Source organism: Eubalaena glacialis, chromosome 12 (genome assembly GCF_028564815.1).
Source record: "Eubalaena glacialis isolate mEubGla1 chromosome 12, mEubGla1.1.hap2.+ XY, whole genome shotgun sequence".
NCBI lineage: Eukaryota > Metazoa > Chordata > Mammalia > Artiodactyla > Balaenidae > Eubalaena > Eubalaena glacialis.
Window position 1 is genome coordinate 40,907,116 of NC_083727.1, and position 15,781 is coordinate 40,922,896.

General features: G+C 32.9%; 1 protein-coding gene across 1 annotated transcript in view; it reads left to right on the forward strand.

Moving 5' to 3' along the window:
* Positions 1-15,386, forward strand: part of TBC1D32 (TBC1 domain family member 32) — a 186,016-nt gene extending 170,630 nt beyond the window's left edge. The window contains exons 33-34 of the mRNA XM_061206963.1: positions 5,512-5,700; positions 15,114-15,386. Of these exons, the coding sequence (XP_061062946.1) occupies positions 5,512-5,700; positions 15,114-15,233 (309 nt within the window). The 3' untranslated portion in view covers positions 15,234-15,386. The remainder of the gene's footprint in view (positions 1-5,511; positions 5,701-15,113) is intronic.
* The last annotated feature ends 395 nt before the right edge of the window (positions 15,387-15,781 follow it).

The following is a 15,781-nucleotide window of genomic DNA, read 5'->3' on the forward strand; positions in this document are numbered from 1 at the left end:
AATTATGTTTATCTCAGTGTTGCATCTTAATGTGCTTTGGCATAAGCTTAAGTATGATTAAGGAGCAAAATTTTCTAGGAAGGCTATGGTACGTTTTGATGCATATTGTATAAGTGATTTTCCCCCCTCTTTATCCTAAAAAGACATTCAAATGTTTCAAATTATAATGCAGTGTAAGGAACATTGGTTTACTATAAAAACATAATTAGTTTGTTTCACTTTCTTTGTAACCTATTCCATAAACTACTAATAATATTTTCTCAATGACTGTAAGGCCTCAACTGCTTGGTTTTGAAAATATAGTGTATTTTTGAGACTTATTATAAGAGGGAATTTGGCAGTATCTAGCAAAAGCATATGTGCATTTACCCTTTCATCCAGCAGTCTCATTTATAGAAATCTATCCCAGAGATACACGGACAAAAATTTTGAAAACATATGTGTACAAATATGTTTTTATAGCATATAGTATCAAAAGACTAGAAATAATGCAAGTGTCCATAAATAGGGGATTGTTGAATGAGTTATGGTTTATCCACAGGGTAGCCCTATGCAGTTATAAAAATGAATGAGAAGTACCTCTGTATATTGCCATAGAGTGATATACAAGATCTTTTGTTAAGTGAGAAAAAGGTGGAGACAAAAAAGAGTGTTTAGTTCATTACTATTTGTATGAGAAAGGGTGGAGATATAAATACATGTACAAATATCCTTATATTAAAAACATGAAAGAATGTATCATATTTTGTTAAATGATTTCTTATAGGGATAGGGAAAAGAATAAGCTGAAGAGTCAGGAAATATACCTTACTTTGTCTTTTTACTTTGGAGTCATTTAAATAGTTCATATAATAATATAAATACATATAATTAAATGAACCTAACAGTACCCACTTGATAGTATAACCTTTTAAGAGGCACTTTATTTTTTTTAACCATTTTAAAATTATAGTTAATTTACAGTGTTGTGTAAGTGATTCAGTTATACATACATATAAATGTGTGTGTGTGTGTGTGTGTGTGTGTATATATATATATATATGTTATTTTCAGAATCTTTTCCATTATAGGTTATTACAAGACATTGAATATAGTTCCCTGTGCTCTACAGTAGGTCCTTGTCGTTTACCTATTTTATATATAGTAGTGTGTATATGTTAATCCCAAACTCCTAATTTATCTCCCGCACCTGCTGTTATCCCCTCTGGTAACCATAAGTTTGTTTTCTATGTCTGTGAGTCTCTGTTTTATAAATAAGTTCATTTATATCGTTTTTTTTAGATTCCACATATAAGTGATACCATATGATAGTTGTCTTTCTCTGTCTGACTTATTTCACTTAGTGTGATAATCTCTAGGTCCATCCATGTTGCTGCAAATGGCATTATTTCATTCTTTTTTATGGCTGAGTAATATTCCATTGTGTATATGTGCCACATCTTCGTTATCCATTCATCTGTCGATGGACACTTAGGTTGCTTCCATGTCTTGGCTATTGTAAATAGTGCTGCAGTGAACATCGGGGTGCATATATGTTTTCAAATTAGAGTTTTCTCCAGATATGTGCCCAGGAGTAGGATTGCTAGATCATATGGTAGCTCTATTTTTAGTTTTTACGGAACCTCCATACTGTTCTCCATAGTGTCTGCACCAGTCTACATTCCCACCAACAGTATAGGAGGGTTTCTTTTTCTCCACACCCTAAAAGGCACTTTAAAACACAGTAATTTGACTGTACATGCCAAGTAATATGTTGTCTAAATGACAAATAAAACAGCAAAAATACTACTGTTTTAAGTAATCATATTGCTTGTGGTCATTTTGGTATTATTATTCTGGATTATTGTTTTTGTCGTGTGTGGTAAATGAAATGAAAAATTGATTCAGTTTGTTTTAAAGCAAACACAGATGTAACATATAGCAACTTACGATGTGTTTTATCTTAAAATTTTTAAAGAGGGGCAACCTATACAGGAAAATGGACTTCAGACATATCAACCAGTCAGAATTTTGAAGCTTTGATGGGTCTGGTTCATGTACTGCTTTTTTCCTTTTATGTATATTTGGAATAATTCCATAATAAAAATGTTACAGAAAAAAGTTCATGTCTATTTGGACACATACTATTTCTTTTGTCCTGTTGGAGTCCTAGACTGTCAGCTGATTCACGGACTATTTCATTTTATAAATATAGAGAAGTTACTTCCTTAAGAATTAAAAACTATAACTCATGGTTCAGCATTCTTCCAGGGAAATAGTGTTTTAGAATTCTATTACAATTTAATAATTCTGGAGTATCTTACACATATAATAGCAATAGCAGATACAGTTCCTACCAAGTGAAGAAGGTCATATATTTAAAAAGTGTATGTCTCCTCTTTAAATATAAGTCCCATGAGAGCAGGAACTAACTGTCTTTTGTTCACAGAAGAATTATAACACTTCTAGATTAGGTACATAAATGTTTGTTAAATAATAAACATTTGTACCTTTGTTATAGAATAACATTTACATAGCACTTGATATATTTTCAATGTGCTTTCAATTATAATCTCTCTTTTTCCCTTTCCTAAATTTCCCATGTGTAGAAAAGGCTGGTATTATTCTCCATTTAATGGAAAAAAATAGACATTGTATAGAAAACAGTGCTTGAATGTTGTGTAAGTGCCAGGAAGTTGCCACTGCATTAGAAACTATGTATAATAAATAAGTAATTGCAGATTTGGGGGCAACTTTTTTTAACCAATATGGGTAAAGCTTTATGGATAAATAAGTATTTTGACTTCAGATATCTTTGTTTGAATCATATAAAATTGCTAGGCTTAAAGGTCAAAATGAGTTGACGATCAACAGTTCCACACCATTCAACCTGTAGAATAGTCAGGCCAACTAGAAAGAAGATAGAAACTGTTACCTCTTCATTACTGTCGACTTACTAGTCACCTATGAAGCTGACAACTGAATGGGAACTGCTTTCTCTGGCTACCTGGATCATTTGTATTAATTTTCACTCTTCGGTTGTTTCTCCTTCTTCATTCATCCAGAGTCTCTCATTTTCATTAACAAAGCATGGTCCTAAGTTGATTGGTATTAACATCTGTAGCAAAGAACAGACAGAAGCCTGGCAGCAGTGCATTAGGGAATTAAAAACGTTTTGCTTCTAGTCAAAGAACCACTGACTCTTTCAAGCTATCTAGTCAAGTAGGAGCAAGAGATATGATATTTCCTCCCCAGGGCAGCTGAGCCATACTGTGTGGATACTTGATTAGGCAATGGAAGTTGGTGATGAACTTTGCATGCCAACCTTCCCTCCAGGTCAAGATCTAGGAGAAGAATCCTGTTGCTGCCAAGTGAAAAGTAAAGTTGGGACCAAAGGAAATTAAATATATCCTTCCTGTTGACAAATATTGGATGTTCACAGATATATTCTAATTCAATATTGAGTTAACCCATGGGCTCTATGAAAAGATTTTGAAACATAATAGAAGGGAACATAACATTTGTAAAGGAAAATCCAGTACCTGAGAACAGAATTACAGTTAAAAAAAAGAAAATATTTGGTCATGTATAGTTGGCATTATCAATAATAAGAAATATGACCAGAAAATGAGATGAAAAGATATGCCTATAATAGCCTGAAATTAAAAGGTCAATGGTTGACATGAGTAATGATGTATGGAAAACAGAAATTTTATGATACCATCTGGTGTGGGCTGATTTGTGCCCCTCCCTCCCCGCGCCCCACCGTCCTGCAAAATTCATATGTTGAAGTCCTAACCCTCAGTACCTCAGAATGAGACTGTATTTGGATACAGAGTCTTTAAAGGGGTAATTAAGTTAAAATGAGGTCATTAGGGTGGGTATGAATCCAATATTATCAGTGTACTTATAAGAAGAAATTTGGACACCAGACACGTACAGAGAAAGACCATGTGAAAACGTCGGGAGAAGACGGCCATTTACAAACCAAGGAGAGAGGCCTCAGAGGAAACCAACCTTGCCAATACCTTAACCGTGGGCTTCTCCAAAATCTAGAGAAGATAAATTTCTGTTGTTTAAGTCACCCAGTCTGTTACCTTGTTACGACAACCTCAGTAAACTAATACACCTTGTTAAAGGCAGTTAAAAGCAGAAGCAGCATCCCTCCAAACTGAATCAGGGAAATAAAAGCAAATTTTAGAAACTGTTCAATAATATACTTTTTAAAGGTCAAAACAATGGAACAAGAAAGGAAAATTTGTGTATGTCTACTTTATCTATGACAAATTGAGATAAGCCTCCATATCTGTTCCCGTTCCTTCCCACCTCTAAAGAACAAAACTATAGGGAAGAGAGGTTCAATTAAAGAAATCTTTCCTCAGTGGTAAATTGTAAATCATAAATAAAAATTAAAAGATTGGAAAGTAATTGTCTTAGTTTCCCAGGACTGTAGTGTCAAAGTACTACAAAGTCAGTAACTTAAAACAACAGAAATTTATCATCTCACAGTTTTGGGGGATAAAAGTGTTGGCAAGGCTCTGTTCCCTTTGAAGGCACTGGGGAAAGAACTGTTTGATGGCTCTCTCCTAGCTTCTGGTAACCTTAGATATTTCTTGGCTTATAGATGCATCACTCCAATCTTCTGTCTTCACGTGACATTCTCCACGTGTGTCCTTTCAACGTCTGCCTTCTGTGTGTGTTCAGATTGTTCAGTTTCCTTGATACCAGTCATATTGGAATAGGGTTCACCCTAATGACCTCATTTTAACTTGATTACCTCTGTAAAGACGCTGTTTTCAAATAATGTCACATTCATAGGTCCTGGGGTTTAGGACTTTGACATATTTTTGGGGGAAGACACAATTCCACCTGCAACATTAATGTACCAAAATATTAACAATGTTAATCACTGTATTTTTTTTTAAGTTTTCTGTTTGTTTTTGTGATGGGTATGTACTGCTTTTATAATCTGAAAAATATTATTCAGAAAGTAAAGTAAATGATTTTTGTAAAAAGTCTCATTTTTGAATTCTATTCATTAGCTCTCAGTTTTTATGTTATATAATTCTAGTTGGTTTAAATTGTTTTCTGATTCAGCAAGAGTCCATTTGCATATTTAGCAATCGTCATCTGCATAATTATACATCTGTGATTATAGGTAGGATAGAAAAAGCTCCCATCTCTGAATTAAAATAGTCTCAGCATTTGTTATCTGTAGAGAGCAGACTGGTGTTATGGTAAGAGGAGGAAAATACGACTAAAGAAGGCGTTTAGCAATAGCATATGAACAGTGTGAACACCATCAGTTACCCCTAAGTCCTGAATCCCAAGGCCATGAAACTTTTCTCACACATTAGGCAAATAGGTGAAGCATCCTTATTAGGCTTCTTGTATGCAAAATGTCTTTCTATTTTGATTAAATGCTAAGCTCTTCATTGGTTTTGTGTGAGTTATTGGGTACTGTTTTTTAAAAGTCAAATATGGCTTTATAAGCTTTCTAATGAACTAAATTCTTTTTTTTTTTTCCCCTAGATTTGCCTGCAATGGATAACTCAGTGTTTTTGGAATTATTTAGATTGGATAGAAATCTGCCATTATATTGCTACTTGTGTTTTCCTTGGTCCTGATTATCAAGTGTATATCTGTATAGCTATATTCAAACATCTACAACAAGACATTCTACAGCACACTCAGACTCAAGATCTGCAGGTTTTCCTAAAAGTAAGTAACTTTACTTCTAGAGGAAAAATTTTGGCTGAAAGTTAATGGTCAACTTTGATGGGGTGTCTAATGCCAGATATTTTTCTAGACACTTATGAAATTCTAAAAACAACCTTGAGAGGTAGGTATTATCTTTATTTTAGAGATGAGGAAACCGAGGCACCGAGTTAAGTAAATTACCCAAGATTTTACAGCTGGTGAGTGGTGCTAGAGAGTGGTGGGCCTAGGATATGAAGTTAAGCTGCCTGGCTACAAAATTTTGCTTTCAGCCAGTATGCTGTGCCAAAAGGGCTTTTTTTTTTTTTTTTTTTTGGATATTCCTATATCTTATTTAGTCAATAAAAGTTCAAGTTACTGTGTGTTAATACAGAGCTTTGATATTTTTAAAAAACATTCAATGTAATTTTCCTATACCTTCATATTTTTCTAAACTATCAAATATTTTTATAAAAGGTTTCCATGAAAGATTCTATCATAACACTCTTTTAAAAAAGTCACCACTATATATAAGTTAATATTTTAAAGCAAGATATAGCTGCTTTCTTTCTCACAGTAATGGGACTTCTGAAGCTCTGGACTTTAGAAAATACAAGATATATAAATATATCCCTATGTGTGATTCTGGCTGGAAATCCAACTTTTTGTTTTAAGTTAAACTCTTTCCTTGAATTTAAAATATGTTTCCCTCCCCCTGCTACCCTCAGACACACATATGCATGCATATGCATACATACACCAAAACCAACATTAGGTTTTTTCTAGGTGGACAGATAATTTCTACGTGAATTAATTTTATCTTTATTCTTTACCATTAGATACTTATCAGTTATTTTTCATTCAATGATGATTTTTTTGTAAGTACATGTTATTGATCATTTAAGATTGTGAAACTATCAAGCATTTTTACTTCATAAATACTGAATTCAAAAGGTCTCAAACTTCCTACATATATCAATAGAATTATGATCTTAGAAACATTCTTAATGAAATAAAGTATAACAAGACAATGGTCGTACAAGTAGAAGGAAAACTTAGGTAGAAAAAGAAAAAAGTGGTCTGTAAGAGGTAATTTGGAGAACAGGGATGGTTAAGTTAATGAGAATTATGTTGAGGACAAAATGTGGGTTCCTTTTCAGTAAGGGACATTTTCATTAGTTGCTGTGGTCAGTTATAGAGATTTCAGAGTCTGAAATTTCCCCAAACTCTTATATTTTTATATCTCCTAACCTATAATTCTCTAACCTCTTATTCTACTTTAGTTTCTCTTATAGTGTTTGTCACTGGATGAAATTATTTTAGATATGTTTTGTCAGTCTTCCCCAGTATAATGTGTAAGCTCCACAAGGATTGTGGTTTTGTCTATCTTGTTCACTAATGTATTTTTCAGTGCCTTGAACAGCACCTGACACTGAGCAGGTACTCAATAAATACTTGTTGATAGAGTAAACAAAGAATGTAAATAAATATAAAGGGAAAGATGAATGAACTTAGTTTTTATTCACATTGAATAACAAACATTACTAACATCTTCCTTTCTACCAGAAGGATATCCTTATATTTCATCACCTTTAAATCTGATTGATGTTGGTGATTATTGCAGTTTCATCCCTTTCTTGATTACTGCCAGGAAAAATTATAATAGGGTTTACAAATGGTGACCTCTTTAAATATTTCCCAAACTCTGTTGTGTTCTGAGCATAATGTTATCAATTTAAAACTTAAATTTAAAGAATTTTAAAGTGAGGGTAAAAAGATTATCTTTACTACCTAAGTCCTATTTAAATTACTAAAATATTAATTGAATTGGTTTAAATCCAAACTAAGAACATGTTGGCAAAGAATTAATTTTAGCACTTGTCCTGGAACTAACCTTACTTCTTACTCCTGCTATTTGCATTCATCTGAGGTATTAGTAAAAACGCCTTTCTAATACCTTTCTATTACCGTGACTTCACTTTATTTTCAGCAGGTAGGTCTCACGGTCACTGATTTCTTTTGGTGGGTATTTTTCTTGTGAGATAAATTCCAATGTAGTTTATTTTTAAATATGCATTTACATACCCCTTTAAGTACTCCATTAAGCCCTGTTACAATCTCTTCTTTGCGAAGTATGTAAACATATATATACTATTTTTCACTTATTCACATATTACCCAATCATGAAATTTTGATTAAGGAAGTGATATTTATTCTTCCTTCCCTCAAAAGATCCCCCCAGTCAGAAAGATATATGATTTTTAAAGTCCTCATTAAACTAGGGAGATTAAACCTTGGAAATTATGTTTTATACCTGATCCAAAATCTCAGACTTGTACAAAAGGAAAAAAACTTATCGATAATTCTCCATATAACTACATACCACAGCCATAATAATATTCTTACGTTGATTACATGTTGTGCCCTGACTCTACATATTTAATAATGACTGCTTCTGAGAGGAAAGAGGAGGTAGAGTAAAACAGGGGACTTTTACTTTTTATTGTGTATATTTATGTGGGCTTTTTTTTTTTTTTTGAATTTTTGAAGAATGGGCCCGTGCTTCTTTTGTAATAAAACTACTTTTTAAAAGGAGGATATTAATCATTATATAAAAATGGATAGAACAAGCATCTGACTGTGGTAAATAAGTTCAAATAATCAGGCCCAATTGAATTAGTTTCCAAAATACTGGAAAACCATAAACATGTTTTCAGTTACAGTATTATCAGTTATCCCGAGAAACTTGAGATAATGAGATGATTCCAGAAGATTGAAAATATGCAGTTCTTTTCCCGGTTTTAAGTTTCATGTACTGACAGAAGGGGCATGTTGGAAATATTACTTTAGGAATAAAAATCTCTGAAGCATGTAGTATAGACAAAATACCAACCCATTCTGTATTCACTTTGGTTTAGGCTCAAGATTTTAAATCAGGTAATTGAATCTAGACTCAGTGTTTGCGTTTCTGGTAGGCCACTGAACAATTCTTCATGATCAGTATATTAAAAAGATGACTTGAAATTTCTTAACCCAGGTTTACTAAAAAAAAAAAAAAAAAAAAAAAACCAAGCAAGCAATAAAACTTGTTTATGTTTCCTCATTTGATTAAACCACTAAAAGGTTAGATGAATGCCATGGGTATAAGTTTATCAGCAAGGTATTGTCTGAGTTTTTCACAATATCTTTTTAGACGCAACAAGAATGTGGGTTGGATAATAGAGAAGCTAAGTGCATTATTCCCACACTGTGGTGACTGATAGATTAGTGCTGACCTAGAAGGCAACTTCTAAAGGTGTGCTGAAGAGCTTAGTCCTTGGACCTAATGTTTTTCTGTGACAGATGATGGTTCAGAAAATCTGTAGGCATCAAACATCCAGAAACAAAAGCATCATCCGACAAAATAAATATTCTCAAATATCTCAGACTTGAAAGTCTAAAGTTGGGTTGGTTTGTTTTTAATGGATGGATCAATCTCACTCTCTCTCTCTCTCTCTCTCTCTCTCTCTCTCTCTCTCTCTCTCTCTCTCTCTCTCTCTGTCATGCACCCACACACACACAAGCAACAAGTGTAGGGAGAATTACTTTGATAGTACTTCAGAAGACCCACTGTTTTAGCAGACTGGCTATATAACATTCCTCTGCATGGTAATATGCTGACAGTGATCTAGGTTTTAGTTTATGAATTCAACCTGGGGACAAACGTCACTGAAATGCCAGGCTAGGAGAAGATTGCCTTCCAGTGAAAATCAGGCGGTGAAGACTCAAAATACATAATTAAAATGCTTCAACTAAATCCTGCATATTATGGCAAGACCAATTTCTAATTATGTAAAAATAAGATTAATTTCAACCCATCAGTAAATTGTCAAGAGGGTTTTTTTTGTTGTTACTATTGCAGCTGTGGTTACCTGAGCATGTTGACAGGGTAAGAAATGGAGATCAGACTGAAAAATAAATAAATAAATAAATAATTGTATACTAAGCTCTCAAAAGACAAAAGTGTTTATAGTATTAAAAATAATTCACCATCCAAAGGATCAGACACAACATGCTCAGTATTATTCAACTGTGGTTTTCAGTTATGTTTTCTGCATTGACCTTATATCACTTGAGTCCACCTCAAGTTAAATTCTGCCACTCTGTGTAAGCTTGGGCATGTTGCTTACCTCTCCATGCCTCAGTTTTCTCATCTGTTTAATTGGACATGAAATAATACCTATCACATAGAGTTGTTGAGGAACTAAATGAGATGATATCTGTAAAATATTTCTAGAACATTATCTGACACATTGCAAGTGCTTTAAAAAAAAAAAAGTAGCAGTTATTTGAGTTTCTACATCCCTGTTCATCCTTCTCTTGTATTTTTTTTTTAAGAAAAAACGTGCAAACAACACAGCAAAGGAAACAGGATTTTCTCCTGAATCCATTGCTAGACTATACACTTTTGCTCCCATTTTCTTCTCCAGCTCCTGAGACATCTTGGTATTATATCATATCATGTAGTAATACCAGGCATATACTGCAGATCTATGTCAGGAACATTGTCTTACGTTGTATCTGATCAAGGCCTATTCCCTCATTTACCCAGCCAAAACTGAATCATCTCTGTAGTCATCACATATGCCATGTACCCCTCAGCTGAGTTAAAGTCTTTACAAATGCATACTTTATCCTAAATATTTAAGAACATCATGTTCTCTCCAGAACTACACTTTCTGTCTAAACTTTCCTGATCTTAAAAATCACTAGAGTCCTTATTAAAACTGATATACCTAGATTCCTCCCAGACCTACTAAGAGTTTTCATGACAGAGGCCTACGTTGTCAGATTTTAGTATAAAATCTCAAGTAGCTTGCAACCTTTAGAATATGTGAAAATGTTACCTTTGGAGCTTGAACGTGAGGGATTCAGAAGTTTGGGGAATATTGGGTCCAGGAATTTCTAATTATACCAAACACTCTAGGAAGAATATACTAGAAGAAACGTGACTTACAGGTTGTTTGTGTTTCTACTGCTTTGACCAGGAAGGAAGGTCCTTTTTTATATGATAGTTCAGACGTAACACCCAAGAGGTCATCTCTAGCAAGGGTAAAGGGCAGAACTAAGTTCACAAAATCCCTTCTCTCATGTAACTCTAACTATATAATTTGGTGCTTCCTATGTGAGAGATGACATAAATACGGATCCTTTGTTAAGTTACCTTAGTGGATAGTAAGTTCTATACCTTTTGTGGCAAACTTATTTTATATGCCTCCTAGTGATTATTAATGAGTTGACTCTTGGTTCCAATTTAACCCAAAGTGACAAATCTTACTTTTTTTTCCTCCATACACTATAAAGAGCTATTATCTTTTTTTAAAAATCACCTTTTGAATGCATTAATAATTAAATATTAGGGAAAGGGTATATCAGAAAATACCTAAACTTGGTCCTAAAATCTTAAAACTAAGGCATGTCATGGTAGCACACTTCATCTTTTCATGCTTTGTATCTATTTACCACCCTCAAAGTCCTTCAATTCAAATTCCAAATTTACAGGGCTTGCAGTAGGTCTAAAAACATTTCTGCTGGAAACTATTTTTGAAAATTTTGATAAAAATAATGATTGAAATTATAGGTATAGCTTGATTTCCATAATAAGCATATTCTTGAGAAGTTGCAAGAAAGGACAGTAATAGCTTAATATTTTAAGTGAATTGTTCTCTTACATTTTTGGTAAAGGGTTGAAGAGCACAGACTAGAGTCAATAATCTTTAATGGGCCTGTCCACACTTAACATTACAAATTGGCAGTTCAATCAAGAAAATCTAGCTCAACCATTTCAGAGAAAGGTTAATAAAAATGTTATTATGACCACCATTAATACCGTGAGTGCTTATTGAATGCCAGGCTCTGGGCAAAGGGATTAACAGGTACTGCTCATTCACTCATTGACCATTGTCCAGCATCTGTGTTCCAGGCATCGTTGTAGTCACAAGAATAGGCCATGGCCTTCCCAAATTGACCTTAACATTCTACCAGTAGATAAATAATATGTGAATACATATATAATATTTCAGGTATTGATAGATCTTATTATAAAGAAATCAAACACAGTAAGGGAGTCAGAGAGTGAGATTCATAGGTGCTATTTAGATAAAGAGCCCAGTGAAGGCTACCCTGAGGCTAATTAGCCCAGTGAGGCTAATCAGAGACCTGAATGAAGCAAAGGAAAAAAAGCGATACAAAGATTTCTGTACAAAATCCTTCTAAATGAGAAGAAAGACAAGTGCAAAGGCTCAGAGGTTGGAATGAGCTTGGCCCACTTAGAAAGTGTCAAGATGACCATTATGGCCAAAACAAGGTGAGGGAGTAAGAATGGTCGGAGATGAGACAGGAGTCAGATCACATAAGGCTTTATAATTCATGGTAAAGAGTTCTGACAACACAATTTATGCTATTATTCAGCCTCTGTCAAATTGAGGCTTAGAGAATCTGTAAACTTTCCCAGGTTCATACTTCTAGTAACTAATATAGGTGAGTTTTAACCCTTTTTTGGTCTGAATCCAAATCCTGTGCTCTTTCTAGTGTATCATTGACCAGTCTGTTTACTTTAAAAAAAAAATTAAAAATCCTAAATTCAGTGGAACTTCTAATTAAGTGCACTCAGTAGTAAAAGAAAACCAGTGGATACATACTTGAAACTAGATTCTATGTACAAAGGAGAGAGGGAAGCTGTGTACATGTCATATTATATAGTTGAATACACACACAGCATTGTGGTTTAGGATGGTAATTTTTAATGCTTTTCTGATGGTTCAACATTTGAAACCCAACATTAATGAAAAAAAGCAAATCATTGAAGGCACACTGGTTGAAAAGCCACTAGGCAGAAAAAGAAAATGCAATATACTCATAATGAACTTCCCAACCAAGACAAACTACTCCAGAAGTAACTTATTAAAACAAAACTTGAACAAATAGTGCACTGTTTATATAAAATGGGATAATGTTACCTTATATAATTACATATGCCTACCTATTTAAAGAATAAGGGAATTCATATTTTTATATAGAGTCCAATATACTTATGTCTATAAATGAAATGATAAAGCAGTATTCTGAGGAAATCGTCCTTTATAACTTGAATGATAAGCTGGCAGTCTAAATGGTCATAATTACAAAGAAAAGTAATTCACTGAAAAGGCTATAAGAGAACATTTAGGATAAAATGAAACATTCCACTTTGAAGACAAAGTGGAATTCAAAGATTCTAAAATTTTATTCAGAGTTAAAATTGCCTGTGAATTTTAAATAATCTGTATAATTTAAAAACATTCCTTTTAAAATGAATATTTAATTCATTATGAAATAAGACCTTAATAGCCTTATCTTTCTCTTATGAAATAAGACCTCAACTTTACTTGCCATTTTATGGGTATCTCTTCAGTGTAGTTATCAGAGTATTTTCTCTTTACTTTAAAATTAATGTCCAAAATGGAAGCCATAATTCAAAAAACATATTTTAAGGAAAAAAGTATTTTTAAACCAAGTAGTAGCTATGGTTCTCCATAGGTAGTTTTTATTTTTAAATTAAAGTGGAGCAGTAATTAAAAGATGTTAAAATAGGTTTTGCTTATTTTTGCCCGGAAAGAATTATTAGAGTTATTGTTCAAATGATGTCATCTCCTATTGTAATTCACATTTAATGAACAATAAGCATTCTTTTAAAAATCATGAATATGTACTAAGACAATTTTTCTGGCATTAGGTTTTTTTTCTTCTGGTTAGAATAACACATTACTTTAATTCTTTTCCAAGTTAGGTATAGTTTTAGTGAAAGGGTGATTAATGTCAAATCACACATAATTTGAATGAAGAGAATGGATAACTTCATAAATAGTTCCATGACTACAACTATAACCGTTTAAAGTGAATTCTTGAACAGTAAAATTGGTCTTACTTCAATCCTATTTTTTGCCCAAAGAACAAAGTGAAATATGTTTGATAGAGAGAAATTTACATAGTATTTCTGCTATTCATAAGATGAACATCTTCCTTTTGATTCAGTTGCTTATACATAAAACTGGAGATATGATATATACCTCAGCTGTTAATGTTTTAGGACAGAGACCTGTCTCATTCATCTTTGGGTCTTCACTGTATAACCAAGAACTTTACATACAATAAGGGAATGAATGAGGTTAATGAATAAAGAAATGAAGAAATGGATAACATCACAAGTATTTTAAAATTAAGAGTAAAGTTCAAATTTTTATGTTCAAGGGTATTAGCTCTAGTCTTAAAGGTGTTATCTTATGCATATAACTTAACATTATTTAGTTTTCTTAGTTATAATATCAGCCTTGTAGATCAGTAATAGTACTTTTTTTTAAAGTACCAATTAACTTTTCCCCCAAATTACCCAGATTTTAGGTGGTATGTGGCAAGTAAGTGTACTCTTCTCCCAAGTTATGTGCAAGCTGTGAACTATTACTAATCTAGTAGTGACTAGCGACATCTGAGGCCTTTAAAAACATCCATTCTCACTGAGAATTTATGATATTTTCGTAACTACCCTACATTGATGTCTCTCATCTACAGACTGTCTCTAACACAATATTTGGTATATGATAATATCTTATATTTTATTCTTTTGAATTGTTGTTTACTGTTAGTAGCTTTTGCCTTTAAGCTATTTTCTCCAGAAAGGCATGAATTGCCCAGAATTTTTTGTAACCTCCAAAACTTCTAACATAATACATTACATTGAATCAAGGATCATGTTTCTTTTTTTCTTTTTTTCTTTTTTTTTTAAGGGATCATGTTTCTTTTGCAGAATTTTTTTGTTGTTACCTTGAAGGGTAGGCATTGCATAGCGAGTATTTGAAGTTACTAAAAGAAATAGTCATAAAATTTCCTAAAAGTGTCTAAGATTCTAAATGGATGCTCCTACTATTTTTCATTCTTGAATGCCTCATTTGGGACACTAACCATTAAATTCCAAATTAGTATAGACATGCATAGTACCAACATTATGAATTGCAGACTGTTGGAGATTTTATGAACAGTAGCTGTAGAACTGATATTTCTTGCAATATTATAAATATCCTTTGATAAGCTTTAGAGTCTTTACTAATTACAAATGTGAACAATCATTCTATAATTGGAACTATTATATTTTAAATATTAGGAAGATTTCATTATCTTGTTTTTTGTTAGCTGTAAAGCATTTTTGGTTTTGAAAACAGGCAACCTTGTTTCATAGGGACATGGTTTTTTGCTATCATATACCTATAGCCTACTAAATAAAAAAGCAGTTACACATTTATTAGAAACATAAAACCCCCATCTATAGCTGAAAAAAAATGATACATTAACTGTTTAAAACTCATTAACTTAGAATTGTGTGTCTTTACCCAAGCGAATGAACGTCTCTTTCTATTTTTTGACAGGAAGAAGCACTGCATGGGTTTCGAGTGAGTGATTACTTTGAATACATGGAAATTTTGGAACAAAACTACAGACCAGTGCTGCTGAGAGACATGTGGAACATTAGAGTACAAAACACATAGATCATGGAACACGCAATTTAATTTTATGTTTTATTTATTTTTAAAGGAGACAGAGGGACTTGACTGTTTTCTGTCTGTGTCTATAACAACATATGCTTTGTGAATACACAGTATTGTAAATCAGTACTGAGAGTTTTTGAATATAATAGTATATTCGAGTAGGTATTGGCTCAATTGAAGTGAATTCATTTTTGTAAGTGTTGTTGTGTAAGGTTGTTTTAGAATCAAATCTAGCTTACGTATAGTTCTTTATGTTTAAGAGTTAGTCTTAACCTACATTTCCTTCTTCCCAGGATGATTAAAATATTTTTTCCAATGAGTTTGGAAAGTAGCAGCAATATTGTAAATAATTGACCAGCCAGAGAGATTCCATAGAGACAAGGAAGACAATTGTTTTCTTCATTTTTATGTCTTTACATATAAAGGAAAATAAGCAAAACCATAACTGCTTATTTTACATATGGAGGAACAAATGATATTTACCATGGCAAGTGGTAGGAAAATTGTTGTCGTCAGATATAATTGTTTTTCTAGGAATTGCTTTTGAT